We start from the raw sequence: 21,992 nt of genomic DNA, 5'->3' as shown, positions 1-21,992 counted from the left end.
GGTACCGCAGGCGAGTCCAATCAGGGCGGCCCGCACAGTCTGGGCTACTGTAGCTTCCGGGGCCTTACTAGGTACTGTGAGATAGCAATGATACTACTACTAGTTCTCTCAGTTGGCACTGTGTTTTGCCCTCCAGCCCCTGACGCTAGCCCAGGAAAGCCCTAGCCGTCCCGCCTGCGCGCGTACCGGCGAGTCCCCTGGGCAGAGCAGAGCTTTGCCATTGAAATTGCTGCGAGCTTCAAGTTGCCATCCATATCAATGCAAAAGGACCGGCTTGTTGCTCTGGTGCTACATGCGCCTTCGAGCCGTAAGCAGAGGTCTGCAGACTTCGATGGAACCTGGACTCCTCAGTAATATTTTGACATGAGAATTGTCCATTAGTAGATGCGTCAATTGTACCGACTAGGTTGAACATTTCCTCCGGGGAAGATGAATCACGACGAGTACCTGGTAATACCAGCAAGTACAGGGCAGGTACATGTAGAAAGAGATGCAGCTCCTGGCTTGTGAACTCAACAACAAGCTCCCCTTTGTCTTACAAGCTCCGCAAATGGCACCATCACCACACACCAGACCTGACGGAGCACGGAGCAGTCCAGACTCGGACAGGGTCAAGAGGAATCGTGAGAAACGGCCGCACCGGCGTGTCAAATAGAGCCATGGCCAATATCGCAGCATGGGCGTGTTAGCGACAGGCACTCGGCCAATAGCGCCAGCACTACCTTAGGTACCTACCTACCGCCAGGCACTTGAAGAGCGTATATGTATGTATGCACCACGTATTTTCCCTCCCATTGCTTCATCACCATGGTCCCAAAGTAACCTCGATGGCTTGATACCTACCTAGGTACCTACCTGCTGTATTGCAAGGTAGCACCTGTGGCTTATCGCCGCAGGCATCCATCCGATGCGACTCTCTGCTGTCGCGACCAAATTTGCGCACCTACTCGAGCAGTGGTTCCCTGGCGGACTGTGCTTTGTGTCATGGCTGTTGGTGCTGGCCAAGACGCCAAAGCTGGCCTTTCACATCTGCCAACCTGCAGTTGAAAGGACTGTTGGCACCACATCCAAAAGGTCCGACAACAAGGGAAAAAAAGAAAGAAAGGCCAGAGATTGGTAAATTTGGAAGGAAATGGCGCATTCGAGAAGCGAGTTCGTCCTCATCTTTTCTCACTCTCGCAGCTGGGGGGAGGGGGGGGCAGCAGCCGAAGTCCCTGTCCTTTGTACCTGTACCTCTCCGCGCCTTGTGCCTTCAAACCGCCCTATCCAATAGGAGCAGTTGCCAATCAACCCTCATTAAAGGCATATCCACCCCCAATGCACGCAATGTCAAGGTACCTGCACCACCATGACTCCGTGCCAATGCCGCTTCTTCTCCTCCTCCTGGATTTGTCTCCATCATCTTCAACTCGCCGCCTCCGCCAGGCGCCATTCTTAATTCCACGCCAAATCAGCCCCTATACTGTATGACAAGTAGTAGGTAGAAGCCAAACACAATCTAATCCCTTCAGCGAAATGCTCTTTTTATAGATGCCTTTCATCACCATGAGGACTCCCGCTTGTTGCGTTACATGGAGATCCGGGCCGCTGTCCGGCTCGTGGGAGAAGGGCCGCCGCTGTTCCGATATGAACTTGGCCCCTGGCCGGCCGGTGAGGCGTTGGCATGCGGAACCGACTTTGATATCGCCACTGTTACTAGCAGCAATCTAGGGAATCCTTATCAGAAGCAGAGCAGGAGTCACATGCAGCAGTGGCACGGAATACGGAGCATGCCGACGAATCCTCTCTCTCCCTCTCTCTCTCTCTCTTCAGAAAGCACTGAGTCGACACCACCGAGTGTGCTCCGTGACACGGCGACCGGTACCAGGTTGTCGTCTTATTACGGAGGGCCAGGCATCACGCTCGGATGCTAAGCCGGCCGCTGGGACATGAATTACATACAGCCCCCCCATGTCAACCCCATCACCAGCTTTTGTTATGTTCCATCATCCCCCTGCCGCATGATGCTACAGTCGGTGAGCGGTCAGGACAGCAATTCAGACGAAACAGGAGAAACGGGTCTCGCATGCATAGGGAGTACTGTACTAGTACCCGTAGTAATACCACTCAGCACTGTCGAAGGAAGGGCAAAAGCTTGAACAGGCCGCTGTTTCTGACCTGGCGAGACATGCATGGGCCTTTGTCGAGGGCTGAAGAGTCTCAGTCTCCGCGTCTTTCTGTGCCAATGAGACAGGCTTTGAGCTGATGCTGAAACCACTGTCTTGGCAGAGACTTTCTACCTTGGTTTGACTGCGCACTATTATGATGTTTCCTATGGCAACCTGCCTGCCAGGTCAGCAGCCTTTCTCCAACATCCGCATCGGCGTTGGTGCGCTGAAACATGGCCATCCGATCAACACTCGTTATTCTCGATCGAAGAAGCAGATTCGGTGTGTTGGCTCGGGGAGTGCACCACGGCCAGGTGCTTCAGGCTCCCTCATGATCTGCTGCTGGAAAAGCAGGTGAACACGGCTAGATCCAGGGAGATGATGCTAGCAAGTACACAGCATGACCACCTCAGGCAGAACTATCTCGTGTAACCTGGGTAACCTGGGGCTCCGGCTCACTGCCTCTGCAGCCGAAACCAGGGAAACAACAAGGCCGCTTCTTGAGATAAGGTGACCAACGCACGGCGGCAACTCAGTCGATCGCGACGGGCGTGGCATCCCGGCTGGTCATCAGCACCGGATGCCCACCGATCACTCGCTTTGTGGAAATCACGCGCCAAGAGACGTGGGATTCAAATACCCTCGGCACTGGCCTGCAAGCGTGGATCCCTTCAGAGTCTTCTTACTTTCGGCTATTTGTCCTAATCTTGATGTATAAGAGCTAATGTCGAAGAGTCAAATCGCTACAATCGCTACAATCGCAACGACGGTTCTGTAATTGAATTGTAGTTGCAAAAGGGGGGCCATTCCAGAACAATCCATGGAGCCATCTAAAGATAGAAGAACCGGGCTCGTACGGAAGCAAGGGACTTGTATTCTGTGTCCCGGCCGAATTTCGTGAAGGGGCGAAGGAGCTATGTATTGTCCATTGGATAGGCACCATACTTGTCGTGCTTTTGTCCTCAAATGGGAGCACAAGAGCCCTGGTATGCTAATCGGAACCCCATCGTGGCTGGTCAAGGTCGAGCAGTTGTGTTAGAGAGTTTATAAAACTCGGGCGCATATTCAACCAGCCAGTTCTTCTCAATCTTGGTGATGTCGCGGATATACGTCTTCTCGCCCGTCTCCATGACCTCATGGAATATGACCCAATCAGCCTTGCGGTTGAACATGAGCGAGTTGGGATGCGCGTGCAGAACCGTGCCGCCTTCGACGTTGCGGTAAGTTCCATCCGGCTGCATACGCGCTGCGTGGGCGAAGTAGCCAGACGTGAGGCAACGTCTGATGTTCTCTGCTTTCTTGCTATTATCAACTGTTGATGAAGGGTGATTAGAAGAAAGCGTCTCATCAACCTTGATATTGAATCGCTCAAGGTAGCGTTTGAGCTGAGCTCGGATGCTAATCGCCCGAGTCATGGACTTGTAATTGAGATGATGCTCGTGGCAAAACCTCGCCTCCTTCTTCCCCTTCGTGATGAACGTCTGGTAAACGTTAAGCAGCGTCAAATGGTCTCCTTCCTCCGCGGCAAACTTGCGCCTAGAAGACTCCATCCTGTTGCGTTCACCGTCGTGATAGAACCACACATTCCCGCCGAGGCTCGTCATGGCGGCAATGGTGAGCATTTCGCTCAAGCAGTTGAATTGGGGCGCCGAAAGGAGCGTCTTAGCCATCATGGGCTCAACGGCGAGTTCTGCCATGCGAGATCCAAGCGGGTGTGTTAGCTTTGCGTAGTCGTCTAGGGCGCCGAGCGAGTAGAGCAGTTCGAGCGCCTTGGACATGAGCTCTGCCGGGGGCGCAGAAAGGAAGTCGAATCGAACGACATTATCGATGCCAAGAGCTTTCAGCTGCAGGACGGTTGAAGCGAGGTTCGACCTCTGTATTTCTGGGGGGTTGGTCTCTGGCAGCGTCTGGTAGGCATCTTCCGTGTAGAGGCGGTAGCATTTTCCGGCTTTTGTGCGGCCTGCTCGGCCGGCTCGTTGAGAGGCGGATGCTTTGGATATGGGCGTGGTGGTGAGCGTCTCGATGCCCGTCTTGGGGTTGTAAGCACGCAGCTTGACGAAGCCGCAATCTATGACATGCACGATGCCGTCGATTGTGACCGAAGCCTCGGCAATGTTTGTCGAGAAGACGACCTTTCTCGTTCCCTCTGGTGGCTTGTCGAACACGTACATTTGCTGCTCTGTCGAAAGCCCTGCATAGAGCGGGAGCGGCTGCAGAGGGCCGTGCCGGCTATCTAGCTCAAGGGCTCTGTCGGCCACTGCTTGGATCGCATTGTCAATCTCTTCACGGCCCGTTAAGAAGACTAGTATGTCCCCCTCTCCTTCCTGGGTGTGGATGTCAAAGACGGTGCTGACGGCTTTCTCGACGTAGTCTTCCGTTGGAGACTCAAGATATAGAACATCGATTGGATATGTCCGTCCCTCGAGACTAACAATGGTTGCGATGTCACTTGACCGCCGGCCGTCTTGCTCCTTTTGCGACTCTTGCCCAGAGCCCCTCGTGAAGAAATCGAAAAACTCCTCGGCCTGGATGGTCGCGCTGCTGACGATGATGCGGAGCTCGGGCCGCTTCTTGCGAATCTTCTTCAACAGGCCCAGCAAGATGTCGGTGCTGATAGACCGCTCGTGAGCCTCGTCAACCATGATGACAGAGTACCGGCTCAGCAGAGGATCCGCCAACGCTTCCCGGATGAGAAGTGCGTCGGTCAAGAACTTGATCTTGGTCGCCGACGAGGTGACATCTTCGAAGCGGATGGAGTATCCGACTTCTTTACCAATCTCACAGCCGACCTCGTCAGCAACGCGTAGGGCAACCGTGGTGGCAGCCACACGACGCGGCTAGCACGTAACGTCAGCGAAAAGGATGTTTCAGCCATGGCCTGTTGTTGGAGATTTCCAAACGCACCTGGGTGACCCCGATGATCTTCCCGTCTGAGCACCATCCGGCCTTTTCGAGGAACTGGGGGATTTGCGTGCTTTTGCCGGATCCCGTCTGGCCGATGACTATGGTGACTGGATACGTCTCAATGACATAGAGTAAGCTCTCGCGGTGTTTTGCTATCGGGAGCAATGACGAGGGCTTGTGTAAGGCTGGGATGAAGGACGAGTCGAGGTCGTTTTCGGCCATTGTAGTGTTTCAAGCCCGAGTTGGGTGCATGTATGAAGCCAGTCTGGGGTGATTGAATTTGTTTGAGGCTGGTTTCAGCTATACATCTCATACAATCATTATGAGAGGGCTTTTTATGAATATCAATATGGAAAGACGCGATATGAATCCAGAATCAGTAGGGTTCCCGCCTTCTCATCACCAAATTTGAAGGCATTCCAGCGCTTTGGCAAGTGGTCAAACTCCAGCTACCTACCCTAGATCATCGAGGAAAAAGAGCTCAGCCACATTGTGGCGGATACTTACAGTACGTACCTAGCCACAGTAAGGCAGGCAGCTACCTCGTGTGGCACCGTGGCTGATACCAGACTGAGCTCCTTTATTTAGGGGTGGGGCGCGTCATCAGCTGTCGTGGCTTGCTCTCGACCCCTCCGTCATAATCGCAACGGCGAGCCCGATCCTGAAGCGAAATCATATTCCAGAAGCCTTCACCAATAAGCGAAATCACGGCATATCGATAACCTTGACCCTTCATAGTGCGCGCGCCCGGCCAGAAAAAGAACAATAATACACGGCACGAACAGACAATGTCGGCCCCTGCAGAGACGGTATATAGGAATCCACCTCCCGGAAAGCCGGGCTGTTGCTTGTCGAGATAATAGTGGCGACAGCTTGCGCGGAAGTTGATGCTGATGCGACTTGGCAGAACAAAGTGACGGATTCAGGCGCCGAATCGCCCACGACCGCACAACCGCTTGACATGTCAGATGATGACATGCAAGAGACTGGAATCACAGGCGACGGCACCGTATCACCAATGCTCAGCTCGAGACAGGACTCGGACGGCCCAACCCCTCCGCCCAAGCCGCCGCGCCCGATGACCGAGGCACAGAAGAACCAGCTCATATTGAAGGAAGCGTTTCCAACCGTCGAGGATGGCGTAATCAAGGCGGTTCTGACCGCGAGCGGAGGGCGCGTGGAGCCTGCCTTTAATGCCCTGCTTGGTATGTCGAAGCGATTCGCCGTTGCGACTTGTTGCGCCGATGCGCGCAGCAAGAGCCTGCTCGCAGCTTCTAGGGGATTGCATGCTAATGCTGTAACTAGAAATGACCGACCCGGACGCTGCCAAGAACGAGCCGCAAAACATCCCTCCTCAGCAGCCGCCGAGGCCCTCGCGGTCTCAGATCGAAGAAGATGAGCGATATGCGCGTCAGTTGGCGGAGCAGTACGACAACGTCGGCGCTTACGAAGCTCGCACCTCCAATCGTGGAGGCAGTGGGCGAACAAGAGGACAGCCAGGATTCGGAGACGAGCGGGAGCGCAACTTTCTGGATGACGAACTTCCCGTCATCCGCGAAAACCTCCGACAGGGATTCCTCGAAACCCAGACCAAGGTCAACGGCTGGATCAGCACGTTGAAGAAGAAGATTGAGGAGAACTTTGACGAGAGCGACGATCATGAGCGCAGAGACGGGCCTCAGTATCGGCATGGCGGGCCCAGCAGCAGGAGCACCGACTATGATGCCGACCCGCAGGTTCTCAGCGATGACTTTGCTGGCATGAAGTTTTCGGCAGACGGGAGTACGTATCTATTGGATCTCCCCAAACAATGACCAACTGAGCATGGCTGACGGTATCCTTCTTTAGCTCCCGCTTATAACAACCGGCCGATGGCCAATACCGGTGTCTACAGACCACCCCCCTCCACCTCGCCGCGGGCAGATGGCCGGAGAGTGGGATTCAAGGATGAGCCCGAAGAGATCAAGATGTATGATGCCTCACCCAAGCTTTCTCCCAAGGGCGAGAGTGCGGCAGCACCGGCAGGCAAGGCCAGCAAGTGGCAGCCGCTCTCCAGTGTAGATCCGGACCCGATCACGGACAACGACCCCTTCAGCCTTGGTGACAGCGAGGATGAGCGAGAGACGAAGGAGAAGCCCAAAGATGCCAAGTTGGACGACGCTGAGCGGCTGAAGAAGGCTGCGGCCGAGGCAATGGCAGACAGCCTGGTCGATCCAGCCAAAGGCGGGGACTCGAGTGCGAAGAAGAGCTAAACGGGTGGACATGAGGATGGGATGGGGGCAAATCAATACCTGACGTAATATCCAATGGCGCGTTGCTGTTTCTGTGTATTTTCAAAGTCCTGCGTTGTTCTTTGCGCCGGCTCCAGATGCTACTTAGTAGTAGGTAGGTATGTAGTAGAGCCCCCGGGCTGGAAAGAATGCAATAATGGACTTGGTAACTTGGACACCTCAAATCTGCTGCCATACCTGTAGGTACCTTACATGTAGTGTTACATCGCCTGAGCACAATCTGGGTGGTGCTGCGAGGGACATGTGAGCTTGACGTAGAGCATGTATATATGGCTCAATAAGGCCCAGGCTGAAGCAGTTTCTTTGCGTCGTGACAACAGTTACCTTAGGCATATTGGCCTTATCCACGATGAACAAAGCCCTCTTGCATCAAATCGAAGCAGCACAGTACCTAACACAATGCGTCCCGACCCCAACTGCTACCATTCATGTCTGCATCACCGAGCCCATCATGTTCCCACCATGTTGTTGGGGCACTCTGTTACTGGGCAAGTACCGACTCCCACATACAAAAAATAGCCGGAGCATTTGGCGCCGAGTGGCTGCATCGCGGGCACGAGCTGCAAAGTCGACTACAGACGAGCTTGCACATGTCGAGACTTGCGCCTATCGCTCACGCACGAGGTGCAATGCTGGACGGCGATTGGATCCACGGGACGATGTTAGCAGCAGATCCGGCAGAAAAAACCCCTACAGACGCAGCCCAATTGGAGGGGCCCTCAGCAGATGCGTTTGGCCGCAAAAGTGTGCGAGGCATGGGGGCGCTGTTAGGCCGATGCGCTGCTCTGGCAGCGGCGCGGCTAATTGCCGGCACGTGGCGCGCAAGTCGCCAGTCGGTCCCGCGGCCCGCAGCAAGGCTCGACGCCGCATGAGCAACCCTTGTCGATGCTGCAGAGCGACCACCTCCAAGCTGCCAGACCGGCGTTGGAAGTGTATGTACTTGCGCCGCTGCCCCGGGCTGAAGATCCATCGACATGCTCGAGACAGGTCGAGGGCTCTGATGAGTCGCCCCCGCTTCACTTGACCAGCACAGGACAAGGCCACGCTTCACGAGGACGGGACGGAGCACCTGCTTGTGCCTCTCCACCGGGCTCACAGTCCGGGCGACGGCCACAGCGAGCCCGCTGCGACGACGCCTTTATTAGGAGGGCTAGTCAGTCGATTCTCAGTCTCTGCCATTGACCTCACCGAGCACGCGGCCTTCCTCCCTCCTACTCTCGCCAATTGGCCCGGCCAGACACCATCTGACTAACATTCGAGGCCCGACAGCAGAGAGCAGACAGTCTGCTCAGACGCAAAGTCATCCCCCCCTTGGTAGCCAGCCTCATCGCCTCTGCCTGGGGCTTCTTCGGAACTCACCAGCCTCTTCTATCCACCAAGCATCTCCCATCTAGCCCGGTAGGCCGACTGCTGGAGACCTCCTGCCGCTGGACTTGCTCTCGTGGGAAGTTGAGTATCTCACTCAGGAGTAAGAAAGAGTTTACACGGAGCAAGTGGTTGACACCCGTCGGCTCATTCTCATCTTGTATGTACGTGACCGAATCATCCTTTTGAGCATTCGTCATCCTCCCAGCATCACGGGTCTTGCCAAGTGCTGCAATCAAACCCTGTTCACCACACCGTTGCTTTGTCTGCACACTTGGTTCGCTGCAATCCTGGCTTTCCCTGCTCCTCTCGGCTTCAACCTGCATCTCAGACCATCCCGGAAGCAGAGCACCGACCTTCGCTTGTTGCCGTTGCGGGACAAGGGCCTCGAGGTGCGATCCGTACCGGAGCTGCTGTATTATGACGGGCTCTGTTGGCCAAGTCAGTGGGCTGCCGACATCCATCAGTCAATCGTTCCCCCACGCGGACAAGTGTCTGGAGGACTCTGTACAGTACTCGACGACCCCTGCTCTGTTTGCTCTGGGGTACCTCCGAGCTTTCCCGTCGATATCGCTGGCTCTTGAAAGAAGCCAATGTTGCTTACCATGCCTTGTCCTGTCGCACACACAGCTAACTGTCCACAGCAGCTGTCGTTCTTTGCAGGCGCCGCTGCCCGCGTCTTACCACCAACCTGCCCGCCGTCACAGAGAGACTTTATAGGCCGTGAGATCGAAGCTCGTTCTGCGTTGGCTAGTATATCGCGTCTTGTCCTCCCCGGCTTGCCCTTTTCTGCTTCCTCAACTCCTCTGCCCCCGCGACTCCCGTTCGCCCGGGGGTTCTGTGTCGCAATATGTAAGTCAGATGGCCGCTGCGTCGTGACGCAACCGTTGTATTCCCCGGAATTAGCACCCTCAGAAAGCTTACAAAGATATATGCCGCAGGAAATTTGGCAAGCAGATTCAGAAGCGCCAGCTTGAGGTTCCCGAATATGCTGCCAGTTTTGTCAACTACAAGGCGCTGAAGAAGGTATTCGCCCATCCCTACATCCGTCTTTTGTCATATAGGGCTGTCGACTCCCACTCTCTTTTGCCCTCCATGCCTTCATCTTGCCGCCTCCGATGTGCTGCTCGAGAACTCGCGAACGCAGCATAAAGGTGGGATGCTTCAGGGAGGGGGGAAACGCCAGCCCAGGCAATCCTTGTACTTGCATGGCCGCACCCTCTGGCTCTCACCCCAACCATTGACATACTTACATGACACACCTTGTACACCTCCAACTGCTATGTCTCGTACCACCTTAGGCTAATACCTGTTTTTTTATTTGCCATTCAGCTCATCAAGAAGCTTTCAGCTACTCCGACCCTTGCTGCACAAAATGACGGCCGCCGCCTACCCCCTCTTGCGGACTCGCAGGCTGCTCTGCAAGCAAACAAGGCTACCTTCTTCTTCCAATTGGTAGGTCAAACTCTGTGTAGCCACCATGATGAACATTCCGCCAGGATTGCTGACCACCGAGCAGGAAAGAGAGTTGGACAAGGTGAATGCCTTCTACCTTCAAAAGGAAGCCGAGGTATGTCGCCACCCACGAAAACCCAGTCGCGCAAAGAGTGCCATTTGCCAACCTTGACATAGCTCAAAATCCGGCTCAAGACGCTGCTCGATAAGAAAAAGGTCCTTCAGTCACGCCAGGGCATCTCGAGGCGATCAGCCAAGTTCACGACTCTCGAAGAGGGCTTTCAACAGTTCGCTACCGATCTGAACAAGCTTCAGCAGTTCGTCGAGATCAATGGTACCGCCTTTTCAAAGATTCTTAAGAAGTGGGACAAGACATCCAAGTCCAAGACAAAGGAGCTGTATCTCTCGCGAGCCGTCGAGGTTCAGCCGTTCTTCAATGCGACGGTCATTAGCGAGCTATCGGATCAGGCCACCACCAGCCTTCAGGAACTCGGTGCTTGGTCAGATGGAATCCAGGTCAACTTCGACTCGTCGCCGGCTGGGCATGTAGTCACAAGCCAGCATTTCGTGGGAACTGATGAAGGAGATGCCGATACGCTACTCCTGGATACTGTCATTGCCGGGAACCTCGAATCGATAAAGGACCTTCTCGCCAAGATGCAGTCGGCGGCCCAGGCTGGCGACGGCGACAGTTCTCTGATGGAACGGCTGACACGGACCTTCCTGGCCGCGATCAATGAAGCACCCAAGAGTGCGCTGCAGGCCCTCCTGGACACGGGAATGGTGGACTTGCATTCCTACGACGACATCAACGAGCGGAACTGCCTGCACCAGGCCGCCATCTATGGCCGACAGCATGTCTTGGAATGGGCTCTTGAGGCCAAGGTGGCCGTGGATCGCACCGATGTCTACGGCCGTGTGCCACTGCACTATGCTAGTCTGCACGGGCGTCTGGATATGCTGGAAACATTGTTGAATGGTAAGTTGACATTCTAGGGCTGTTCACCTGCTAGGCTACGGTGCTAACATTTGTGTCTCTCTCTTCTTCTCCACCGCGAATAGCCAACCCAAGCACCATTGATCTTATTGATCACGACAACTTTACCCCCCTGATACACGCCATCATACATGGGCATGTCGAATGTGTCGAGCGTCTTCTTGCCAGATCAGCCCGTATCGATCCGGTATCAGAGGCTGACCATGTGCCCCTGAACCTCGCCTGCGAGCACGGCTCCGTCGCGATCGTCGAGATTTTGCTGAAGCACGGCGCCAAGATCCTCCCCGATGCTGAAGGATTGTACCCCCAGCACCTGGTGGCGCGATGTGGCCGGACGTCGGATCTGCTGTTGCTCCTGAAGCAGTACGGAGCCGACCTTGACCAAATCGACAAGCTGTACGGATGGACACCCTTGCTGCATGCCGCCAGCGAAGGCAACGTTGAATGTCTTCAAGCGCTGCTCAAGCTTGGCGTCGACGCGACTATCCGGGACGAAAAGGACCTCCCTGCCATGTACTACGCCGCCTGGGAAGGCCATCTGGAATGCATGCAGCTGCTCACCCCGTACAACAAGCGCCCCCGAGCAAGTCCCTTGGGTGGCCAGCCCACGATTGATGTCATGGGCAGCAGTAATGCCCCCCTGCCCATGTCGTTGGATCCGGATGCTATTCCGATCTTGGAGCTGCCCCCGCCCATCATTCCTCTTCGACGATATGGCCACAACTTCCTCGATACAAAGACGGTGGTGCAGATTAACTTCCAGGAGTCGGGCGAACAGCCGCTCGTCTTCTTCCAGGATGGAAAGTATCCGGCTGCTCGGTTGACCATTTCCTCCAAGGTCTCTGATCTCATTCCCAAGAACATCATTCTGCCTTTCCAGGAAGATACCCGCACCGTTTCCTTCCAAGTCGACAACCTGGAGACGTTTTCACTCGACTTTGACGTGTTCCCAGCGTACGGCGCCAAGACGATTGCAAAGACGGTGGTGCTGCCATCGGTGTTCCTGAACCAGTCTGGCGGCTCGAGGTCTTGCCTGCCGCTGTTTGACCCGCGGTTACGAGCTATCGGCCAGATCAGCTTCAACACGCAGGTCATCAAGCCCTTCAGGGGACAGCCGCTCGAGATTACGGACTTTGAGACTTACTGGAAGGCAACGAGCCAGTTCAACCAGCCCACAACTGCCATCATCACCGGGTCAAGTTTGTCTGGTGACTACGTCCGGGTGTTTGTCCAGTACACGAGTGACGGAGTGCCCATCATCTGGCCGCAGTGGACGATTTCGTGTGGCGGGCTCGACATTCCCGTCTGCAGGCTATCGTTTGCACAGTTCGACGCCATCACGTCTCGGGGCACCGGCCGCGCCCAACTCGCAGGCCTGATGTCCAAGACGTCGGATGACATTGCTGAGATTTACCAGATCCTGGCGACAGCTGGTATTACTCTAAAGGAGGCGCTGGCCATTCTTCCTCCTGGTATCCACGTCAACCTGCAAATTGTATATCCGAACGCAGAAGAGGAAAGGACGCTGGCCTTGGGCCCGGCCCTCGACGTCAACGACTACGTCGACTCGATCCTGACGATTGTCTTTGACCACGCCCGAGCCCAGAGGGCCCAGTCGCACTCGTCGCATGTTGTGCGCTCCATGGTGTTTAGCAGCTACAACGCGCGACTGTGCACCGCTCTCAACTGGAAGCAGCCCAACTTCCCCGTCTTCTTGTGCAATGACTTGGGTCGTGAAGAGAACACGGCGCAGGTCAACGGACGGCGGACGACGTCGATTAAGGAGGCGGTACGGATTGCGCAGACGAATAACCTGATGGGTCTGATCTGCTACGCAAAGTTGCTGGTAAGTGTTTTCGCCATCATTCATCCCATCCCCTTCCTCTTATCTAACGCTCTCGACCAGGAAATGGTGCCGGCGCTGGTGGATGCTGTCAAGTCGCACGGGCTTGCCCTCGTGATGGACAAGTCTTCTGATACCCCTGAAGCAAGCCCTCTCGTGGATCCCTTCCCCCGGCCGCCCAAGGGCGTCGACGGAATTCTGAGAAGTCATGGTATTTTACGCTTTAATGATTCTATAGATATGTAGACTGATGTGGGGTAATCGTGTTTTCTTTCTGTTTTCACATATGGGATGCGGCGTGGACATTTGGGCGTGGCTAAACGAACCGTCAAAACAGATGACTGGATGTTGGCTTTGAAGGGAAACTGTGTGCGGAATATTGCAGAAGAGTGAAATCAAAGCATTGTACTGCCTTTTTTCTCCAGTGTAGCAAATTGGTAGCCTGAAGGACCAATCTTGTCTCTTGTCTCTTGCGGTATTGCATAATACGTGATTTATGTCAATGAGAAGTAATATAACGAGTCGTCTTTTCCTCAAGCGCCTTTGTAGCCGTACTTGAGGCCCGACAGCTCCCTTTCGGGGTCAACGCCCGCCATGACGACTTTTGCCGTGATGGCGACAGAGTAAACCAGGCCTGGTACGTTGCCCATGCTCACCCACCCAAAGCCACCTGCTCGATGGTCGCCCCTTACCAGCCCCATGAGACTCAAGAGCACAACCAAACCGAGATTCAGATACGGCAGCGTCCTCTCCAAGGGAGACCGCCATTCCACCTGCGCCCTTCCCAAAAGGCCCCTCAGCGACTGATTATGCTGTCGTAGAGAAGCATTGACAGACGACGACGAAGAAGAAGAAGAAGAAGCAGTTCGTCTGTGCGCCCAGTCATCGACGATGATTATACCCGTCTCGGTCGGCGGAAGGCGGTACAAGAGGAACGCGGTAGCGAGGAGGGACGTGAGACAGAATATCGCAAAGGAAGCGGTCGCGGGGTCGAAGAGCGGGCGGATGTAGGCTATTGTTGAGAGAAGGGGGAGGAGGAGGAGGGTGCGTGCTGTGGATTTGTTTTGGGAGGCGTTTTGGGTTGTGAGGGTTTGGATGAGGTTGTCTTGTTCTGTTGAATGTTTTGGCCCTTGTCAGCTACCTACTGTGTTGATAGCACGAGGGGTTTTGCGGGATGATGGATAGTATAGAGTGGGTAGGCGGGGAAACAGATTTACCTTGCTCGTCCATGGCCTCGGGGGAGTCGGAGTCGGAGTCGTGCGGGTAGTGGAATGTTCGCCGGAGACGGGTTGTTTGGTCGGAGAGGGAGAGGGGGGAGGGCATTTTGGCTGTTTGCTTTGTTGGAGAGAGATGGGAAATTGTTTCTTGAAGTGATCTCCACTGAAGCAAAACAAGAAGTGAGTTGCGATGCCTTGTTTTCAAAAGGAGAGTTGAGGACTTGTTCAAGATGTGACGATGTTGCTGTTAAGAAGTTTAGAAGTGACAGCATTACCTTGATGGCAACCAGCTGCAGCTCCCTCAGCCTTATGACGCCACAAGCAAGCACACGATAAGGTACGTACCCTTGCGCCCACACACACGTTTCCCCCACCATTGGCCCCTCCCCACTTAAAATGTCTTCAGCCTCGTGCTAAACATGGTCTGACCCTTGTGATCGGGATGCCGCCAAGTGCAAGACAAACCTGACCCGAGCAAGATCAGACACATATCTCAACAGCCATGATATCCGGAATTGCGAGACGGAGACTGGTGGCTGCGGCCTCTCGGCAGGCCAGCTGCAGAAACAGCCAACCTACGAACCCGAATTCGAGCATCAGAGCAATGCAGAGGCGCTGGATGACGCCGGCGCCGAAACCAGGCGATGGGCCGCTCATGTCGAGGCGAGCTGATCGCGAGCTTCCCGGTACGATCGATCCCCCCTCCTCCCTCCCTCTCTATCCGATATAACTTTTCCCTCAATCGTGTGGCACTCAAGCTGAGACAAGGATGAAAACAACAACAGACGTCGGCCAAGTCTCCCACGGCTGGCGCCGCACCCTGCCCATCTTCCTCATCGTCGTCGCCGCCTGCTCCGTCACAATCTTCAACTACCAAAAGTCCTCGTCGCCCATCATATCGTCGACGCTCTACGCGCTGCGCACCAACCCCGAGGCCAACCGGCTGCTCGGCGGCGAGATCTACTTCAAGCACCAGATCCCCTGGATCTCGGGCGAGATGAACCAGGTCAAGGGCCGCATCGACGTGAGCTTCGCCGTGCGCGGGAAAAAGGCCTCGGGCGTGATGCGGTTCGCGAGCCATCGGCCGTCGCCCAAGGCCTTTTTCGAAACGACGGTCTGGAGCTTGACGATGGATGACGGGACGGTGGTGGATCTGCTGGATGGCGGGGATCCGTTTAGGGGTTTGCTCGGAGGGGATGAGGCGGAGGATGATGATGTGCTTGTGTTGGGGGACATGGCTGGGGATGGGCAGACGAAGGGGTTCAGGCAGCAGGGTGCGCTGAACAGGTGATGCTTGAGCTGGAGCCGCGGTGTCGCATTGGGAGCAGGAGAACAATGGTGTTGATGACGAGAAGGGGAGAAGGATTCTCGCGTCTTGTACAAGTAAGAGTCTGGGTTGATTCCGTTGTTTCATGGCAGTCTTTGGACCGAGTTCCTTGCCATGATGTGTATAGTGTACTGATATAAATACATGAAAAAGTCCGCTTTTTTTTTTCTCTTCTGACCCTTTTGTGTGTTCCCCTTTGCCTCCTGCGTTACTCATTACAGATCCTCGCCATGAACATTCATGACACACACCAGCATGTATGCTAATTTACAACTCCGCCATGTGCGCCCTCCGCTGGGCCTGCATATCCAGATGCCTCAACCTCGCCTGCTCCAACCTCTGCTGCAAATCAGGCTGTCTCTGACTCAACTCCTCGCGCGCCTTGTCCCTGTGCTGCAGCGCAGGAGCCTTCCTCTTCTTGGCGTCCTGCAGCCGCACAATGCGGCCCTTGGGGCCCGGGATCGGCCCGCTGACGAGCACGACGCCCAGCTCGTTGTCCACCTTGAGCACCTTGAGGTTCTGCACCGTCCGGAACTCGTTGCCCATGCGCCCGGGCATCTTCTTGCCGGGCAGCACACGGCTTCCGCTGCCCTGCGAGGGGCCCGTCGAGCCAATCGTCCGGTGGTTCTTGGAGTTTCCGTGCGACGCCTCCTGGCCCGCGAAGCCGTGGCGCTTCATGCCTCCGGCGAAGCCCATGCCCCTCGACCGCGCGCGCACGTCGACGTGCTGGCCCAGCTGGAACCAGTCCGGCAGCAGCTGCGCGCCGACGGGCAACAGCCCTTCCTCGCCGCGCACCTTGAACTCGGCCAGCTCGGCCTTGGGCGCGATGCCCTTGGCCTCGTAGTAGCCCAGCATCGGGCTCGTCACGTTGCGGCCCTGCCTGGCGCCCAGCCCGACCTGCACCGCCCAGTAGCCGTGCTTCTCGCGCGTCTTGTTGGCGACCACCTGCACCTGGTCCAGCTGCAGCACCGTGCACGCCACCCGCGTCTTGCCCTGGAAGATGCTCGTCATGCCCTTCTTGATGGCCAGCACGCCCGTCCGCAGCGGCGTCGTGTTCTCGCGCCGCTTGAGCGCCGCCGCCGGGCCCGTCGTCAGCGCGGGCAGCCCCGAGTTTGGCTGGTTGAAGCGCTTGTGCTTGGACCGCGGCGGCGCCGTCGACCAGCCGTACTTGATGCCTCGCTGGGGGATGTGTGGGAGGAGGAGGGCCGGGCGGTTGACCGCGGCGAGGCGTGGCAGCGCCACCCGGATGGGTATCCTGGGAGGCATTGAGGAAGCGGTGGTTTCTGTGTGTGTCTGCGTGTGTGTGTGTGTTTGTGTGGGCTGACTCTTTATGAAGGTGGCATCGGCGTCTCGGGGTCTCGGGCGGGTTTGTGTTGTTGCGAGAGTGCCCTCGGGGCAGATTTGCTTTCGGTTCGAAAAGGGCAGCCTGACTTGGTTGGATGATATGGAAATTTTGGAGTTTAGCTCTGGGAATTGGCGGCCCGGGTATTCTGCGGGCGGGGTGTGTGAAGTCTTCAGCCTTGCGGGGTACGTACCTTTTCATTGCTTAGATTCGTCTCTCATGAAGAAGGGCATCTTGTGTCTTGCACTGTATGGTGATGGTATCGATTGCAGGCCTCTTGTCACGTATCTGTCTAAATATGAGAATCACCATATTCATCTCATGGCCCTTAGCCAACAAAAAGGTGGCATCACACATCACATCCCCGGCCCCCTCCCCCCAATGCCGCTCCCCATCTCATTCACGCTCGTCCCCTTGACCTTGTGATCCCCCGGCTGCGCAGCCGCCTCATAGATGATATTCGTCGGCGCCTTTCCCAGCCTCGTCCACTCGCCCTTGAACCCCAAATAGCTAATCCTCGACACATCTTCGTCCCCGTCCCCAAAGTTGTCCACGAAAAAGAGCACGAGGCGCTGCACGCTGCCAAAGAGGGCGCGCTTGACGGGAATCTCCTGAACCTCGGACGTCTGCGAGAGCTCAATGACCTGCACGGGCGTTTCCTCCTCGGCGGCGGAAAAGTCCATGTTGTCGCGGTTGACGAAGAGGTGCAGCGTCTTGGGGGCCGAGGGGGAGGGTGATGTGCGGATGAGGATGGAGTGTAGCTTGACTTGTGCTGAGAACCTGTTGGATGGAGTGTCAGCGTCTTGTCTTTTCATCTCAATATGCCAAGTGATTGTCATTCTCTGTGGACAGAGCGTATATATATATATATATATATATATATAGATACAAGGTGACATGATGGTGATGAGAGTGCAATGCAATGATAAACTTACGGCACCGTCATGAGAAGCTGCTCATCGGCATCGCTCTCCAGCTCCGGCTGCGGACTCAGCCTCTCCGCCCACGTCTTCTTGACAATCGCCTTGCCCGCGTCCCTGCGCGCCTCGTTGAGCGTTGTGATCTCGTCAAAGTTGATTTGCTCGTACAGCGACGACTGCAGCGCCGGCGTGATGTCGTCTGAGTGGTCGTGCTCGCCGTCGTGGTGGCTGTGGCCGTGGTGGTCGTATTCGTCGTGGCAGTGATGAGACATTGTATCACGACGAGAGAGAGAGAGTTGTGTGTGAGTTTGGTGAGTTTTGAGAAGATGTGGATGGAATTGATTACGATTTCTTTGGGTTGATAAAGAGGACGATGGAGTGAGTTGTTGGTCTGGATGATGTAGATGCTTTTTTGTTTGGTATTGATGCTGCACAACAAGAGGCCCCGCAGATAGCCGTCGAATCGGCTCGACTCCGACGCTGACCAAGAGAAGACCACAACCCTGATGAGCCAGCCCGCAAGTGACATGAGATGCCGTAGACCTGCCATTAAATGGTTGGATATAATTTGTAATAGCTATAAGACTCCATCTAATCTCTAACGAATGGTGGGTATCAAGTATCAAAAAAGTCACCGAATCCTGATCCAACAACCCTCAACATGATATGAGACCCTTCAAGCCCCCTTTCCAGGACACTGCAGCAAACTCATCTAAACCCGAGCTTTCTCTTCTGCTTCTTCTTCACCTTCTTCCTGTCGCCAAACAGCCCAGAAACAGGCTGGCTCATCGTCGTCATGACGGGCACCTGCGTCTGAGTCGCCTCCGGACCTCCCTGGCTTGACATGATCTGCATGGGCACAGGTCGTGTCGGCGCCATGGAACTCGTAGGATTAATATCTGGAAGCCCTTGTCTCATGAATGCGGGCCGTCTAAACTTTTCGGAGCGGGCCTTTCGCTTGGCCTCGATCCTTTGTAGCCTTTCTTTGGCGTCTCTGAAGAGCTCTTCGTTTGCTCTGGCCACGCTTGACACGTATTCGTTCAGATCGACGCCCCGTTCCGTGGGCCAGTAAGCGAGAACATTCGATCTCCTGGACGCATTCGGCTTGTCGGTATCGATAGACTTGGCCAATAGTCGGAGTCGCTGGACTGCCTCGTCGGGTCCCGTGAAAGTTGTTGTTGAAGCAGTGGGAGATTGTGCTGGTGAAGACGCCCAGTCTCGGGAACTTGATCTTGATGATGTGGCGATTTGGGAGCTGCCAAATTGAGGCCCTGTCCGCGATCTCTGCCTGTCCTCCTCTGGCAACTCAGAGCTGGCTGGTCCGAGTAATGATATATCCTGGTACATGATGCCATAACTGGCCAGGAAGACGTCCCGAGCCAGTTCCGTGACCCATATTCGTCGGACTTGGTGCATGTCCTCACTGAGGATGCCCTTGACTGGGTCAATCCATAGTTCGGCAAAGTTTCGCTGGAAATACTGTAGGCTGACTAGAGAGGGGAGCATTTCGTCGCGATTGTATTGATGAAGTGGTGTGACGATGGTTTTCTCATTGTTCTCATCGAGCAACCTCTCCATTTCGTCTTTCAGGGGCTCATCAGGGGGTTCGAACGTTGGGTCTCGCAACATCATCTCAGCGACTTCGCCCCTATTAGAGATATTCCAGTTAGTGCCTGCTTGATTGAGAGCACCAGCAACAGATGAGCTACTTACCACGTGTGCAGCGGCAGCCTCCCTTCGTCGAATCCGTCGCTGAGACACTGTCGAAGAGCCTCAAACAACTGAGAAGGAAGGCCGCTTTCTCCTTGGCTTATTGATGCTTCAAGTGAGCCCTGGAGAGTCTGATAAATTTGATCCAGCTTGATGCGAGTCGGCTGTGCAAGAGCCGAGCTCGGAATATTCCCGTCAAAGTCTTCTTCATCCTCCACTTCTTCGCCGTTTAACAACGCCTCCATGTCGTCCATCGTCATCTCGTCTGGGAGAATGAACGAGCTAGAAACTTGATTCATAATCGCCCTTCTCCTCTTCTCTCTCTGCTTCTGTTGCTTAGCTTCAGCCCACGCAACAGCGGATGTCGGCTCTTGGATATCCAGTGTCGGATCGTCCGTGGTGGCGCATAGACAGCGCTGCAAGCTAAAATCTTTGCCCAAAAAGGTGAGGTGATAGAACCGAGCACCTCTTCGGTGGTAGTCTATGCCAGGGCTCGACACCTTCTCCTTGACCGAGACGGCTAGCCGCACAGGGTCAACTCTTAGATACTCAATTACATTCTTTGTCGGAAATTCCCTGTCCTCGCTTCCCGGAAGTGAAACGATGTCGCGATGCCATTGCGGCATTCTGCTCACGGGCGAATATGTGAACCAGAATATGCAGAGCTGACCCATTCGCGGGTAGTAGATAAAGACCAGTGATGTGTCTGGGTCATCGTCTGACGCTCGACAAACGAACATTCTCGAATCGTCCTTTTTCGTACCCAAGTGTGGGCATGAGAGCAATATGGACGGCTTCAAAGGTCCTGGACCTGATTCGTCGCGGTTGAACACATCGACCCAGGTGATATGATATTGCGTGAGGATGAAAACGTGGTTTTGTCTGACTGGGCTGCGATGAATATCCAAAATCCAATCCAACTTTCCCCTCTGCCGCATAATGCGCCCCAGCCTCGGAAGGAATATGTTTGTATCCAGATTGAGCACCTCCATCCTCTCGTGGTTCCACATCAGTAGATATCGCGCAGTAGGATCTGTTGCCTTGCGGGCGGAAGCGGACGGCGAGCTCTCCAACTTCCCATGCCACACGCCTTCTAGGAGGAGAAGACCGTGCCTTTCCCTCGGAAAAGAAGGCCTCGACGGTAGCTCGTCCAATAGACCATCAGAAATATGTCCGCATTTGCTGAGTGAGAATTGAGGAGCGCCCTTCCGCTGGACCTGCCAAGCTCCTGTGAGATCCCATATGCTCCAATAACCGCCCTCATCTATGATGGCAAGTTGATGAGATCGCCCATGTGTCGTGGTAAGAAGAGCGACGTCCGAGTGAGGACTGCCCCCTGTTTTGTCATGCGAGATGGTGAGCAAGGGATTTGGGCTTATTAGCGACGGTCGCTCCCGAATCAAACTGCTCCCGGGCTGACTTGACGTAGTAGGGACCTGGCGGATTTCTGGTCTGAGGATTGTTGTCGCTGTTTCTTTCTGGAGCAACAGCCACCTGAGTGTGTCGTCTTGTAGACGGTTCCCGAGAAATTTGATCTGCCGAATGGGCAACCCGTCATTGGTCCAGATCGCTTCTGCGTCTCTCTGAGTTGGGTCGATGGTCTCAATGTTCAGAAAGGCATCCGCATCGTCTCCCCACTGCAACTGCACATCATCCATGCGAGCAAGTCGCAATAGCTCGCCCGCCTCTCCACAGGCAACAGCCGCAATAGGGAGCTTTCGGATGCCTGATTTATCACTTGGATCCGGGACATGTCCGATAGCTAAGAGAGGTCTCGTGTTCGGGGTTTCGTCTGAGAGGTTGAGTGCCGCCATGTCTTCTTTCAGGACATCCTGATATGCCGTATTGCCAAACGCAATATCTGGATGAGATTTGAATAGCCATCGCTGCTGGGTCTGGCGCTCTTCCCAGAGCCTGGTGGAAGTTTCGGGAAGCTGACTTTTCGAAGCTGAGTAAGTCTCAACTGAAGCGCCGATAATCCTGAAATGAGGGCCTGAAAGGGGGGGATTAGTCTCTGGTCTTGACTCTACGGCTGTTTGAACATCTTCCCCTTCCCAGCTCTTACTTACATCGTGAAGTGAACCTGGATGTCTCCAATAGCCCAAGTCCCTCTCCGGAACGCTCGCTAGGTGTATAGTTTAACACTCCTGGAGTTCCCAGGCCCATGAGCGGGTGTGGCCACCAGTCTGCCATTTGAGGCCAATGATCGTATGAGAACTGTTGAAAAGACGAGGGTTCTTCATCTCGAGTTCACCTGAGAAGAAGCAAGCCTATTCACGGTCACATGGGGGAGACGGTGTGGCTCAGAGGTGCATAATCAAAATTGCTGTTTTCCAAAGCCACAAAAAAACCTTCTTTGCGGTTTCAGCAAGTAAAGATCATCTCATATCACAAATCAAAAAATATGTATCGCGATATGATTCGGCTTGAACCGTGATAGAGTTCTTTGGTAAAAGTCAAGCCACGTGACACGA

General features: G+C 55.0%; 7 protein-coding genes across 7 annotated transcripts; 2 read left to right on the top strand and 5 right to left on the bottom strand.

The window, feature by feature from the left end:
* Window positions 1–3,163: 3,163 nt before the first annotated feature.
* Window positions 3,164–5,273, bottom strand: TRIREDRAFT_63163 (helicase; the record flags this gene model as incomplete). Its single annotated transcript, XM_006965969.1, has 2 exons — window positions 3,164–4,984; window positions 5,052–5,273. The coding sequence occupies 2 exons, from the start codon at window positions 5,271–5,273 to the stop codon at window positions 3,164–3,166; spliced, it is 2,043 nt and encodes a 680-aa protein (XP_006966031.1).
* A 709-nt stretch (window positions 5,274–5,982) lies between these two features.
* Window positions 5,983–7,258, top strand: TRIREDRAFT_29932 (uncharacterized protein; the record flags this gene model as incomplete). The annotated part of the gene is made up of 3 exons (XM_006965868.1): window positions 5,983–6,256; window positions 6,357–6,833; window positions 6,900–7,258. Coding segments are annotated over 3 exons (1,110 nt in total), but the record flags the coding sequence as incomplete, so codon positions are not given.
* Window positions 7,259–13,535: 6,277 nt separating this feature from the next.
* Window positions 13,536–14,232, bottom strand: TRIREDRAFT_108278 (uncharacterized protein; the record flags this gene model as incomplete). Its single annotated transcript, XM_006965968.1, has 2 exons — window positions 13,536–14,113; window positions 14,220–14,232. The coding sequence occupies 2 exons, from the start codon at window positions 14,230–14,232 to the stop codon at window positions 13,536–13,538; spliced, it is 591 nt and encodes a 196-aa protein (XP_006966030.1).
* A 489-nt stretch (window positions 14,233–14,721) lies between these two features.
* Window positions 14,722–15,510, top strand: TRIREDRAFT_62929 (uncharacterized protein; the record flags this gene model as incomplete). The annotated part of the gene is made up of 2 exons (XM_006966099.1): window positions 14,722–14,905; window positions 15,005–15,510. The coding sequence occupies 2 exons, from the start codon at window positions 14,722–14,724 to the stop codon at window positions 15,508–15,510; spliced, it is 690 nt and encodes a 229-aa protein (XP_006966161.1).
* Window positions 15,511–15,813: 303 nt separating this feature from the next.
* Window positions 15,814–16,812, bottom strand: TRIREDRAFT_4284 (uncharacterized protein; the record flags this gene model as incomplete). Its single annotated transcript, XM_006965845.1, has 1 exon — window positions 15,814–16,812. One exon carries the CDS (start codon window positions 16,810–16,812, stop codon window positions 15,814–15,816), a length of 999 nt encoding a protein of 332 aa, XP_006965907.1.
* A 432-nt stretch (window positions 16,813–17,244) lies between these two features.
* On the bottom strand, window positions 17,245–18,080 carry TRIREDRAFT_63277 (uncharacterized protein; the record flags this gene model as incomplete). Its single annotated transcript, XM_006965967.1, has 2 exons — window positions 17,245–17,668; window positions 17,824–18,080. 2 exons carry the CDS (start codon window positions 18,078–18,080, stop codon window positions 17,245–17,247), a joined length of 681 nt encoding a protein of 226 aa, XP_006966029.1.
* Window positions 18,081–18,516: 436 nt separating this feature from the next.
* On the bottom strand, window positions 18,517–21,684 carry TRIREDRAFT_62886 (uncharacterized protein; the record flags this gene model as incomplete). The annotated part of the gene is made up of 3 exons (XM_006965966.1): window positions 18,517–19,456; window positions 19,522–21,498; window positions 21,584–21,684. 3 exons carry the CDS (start codon window positions 21,682–21,684, stop codon window positions 18,517–18,519), a joined length of 3,018 nt encoding a protein of 1,005 aa, XP_006966028.1.
* Between the last annotated feature and the right edge of the window lie 308 nt (window positions 21,685–21,992).

Source organism: Trichoderma reesei, assembly GCF_000167675.1.
Source record: "Trichoderma reesei QM6a unplaced genomic scaffold TRIREscaffold_11, whole genome shotgun sequence".
NCBI lineage: Eukaryota > Fungi > Ascomycota > Sordariomycetes > Hypocreales > Hypocreaceae > Trichoderma > Trichoderma reesei.
The sequence above is the reverse complement of the archived record's forward strand: the minus strand, read 5'-3'. Positions and strand labels throughout refer to the sequence as shown.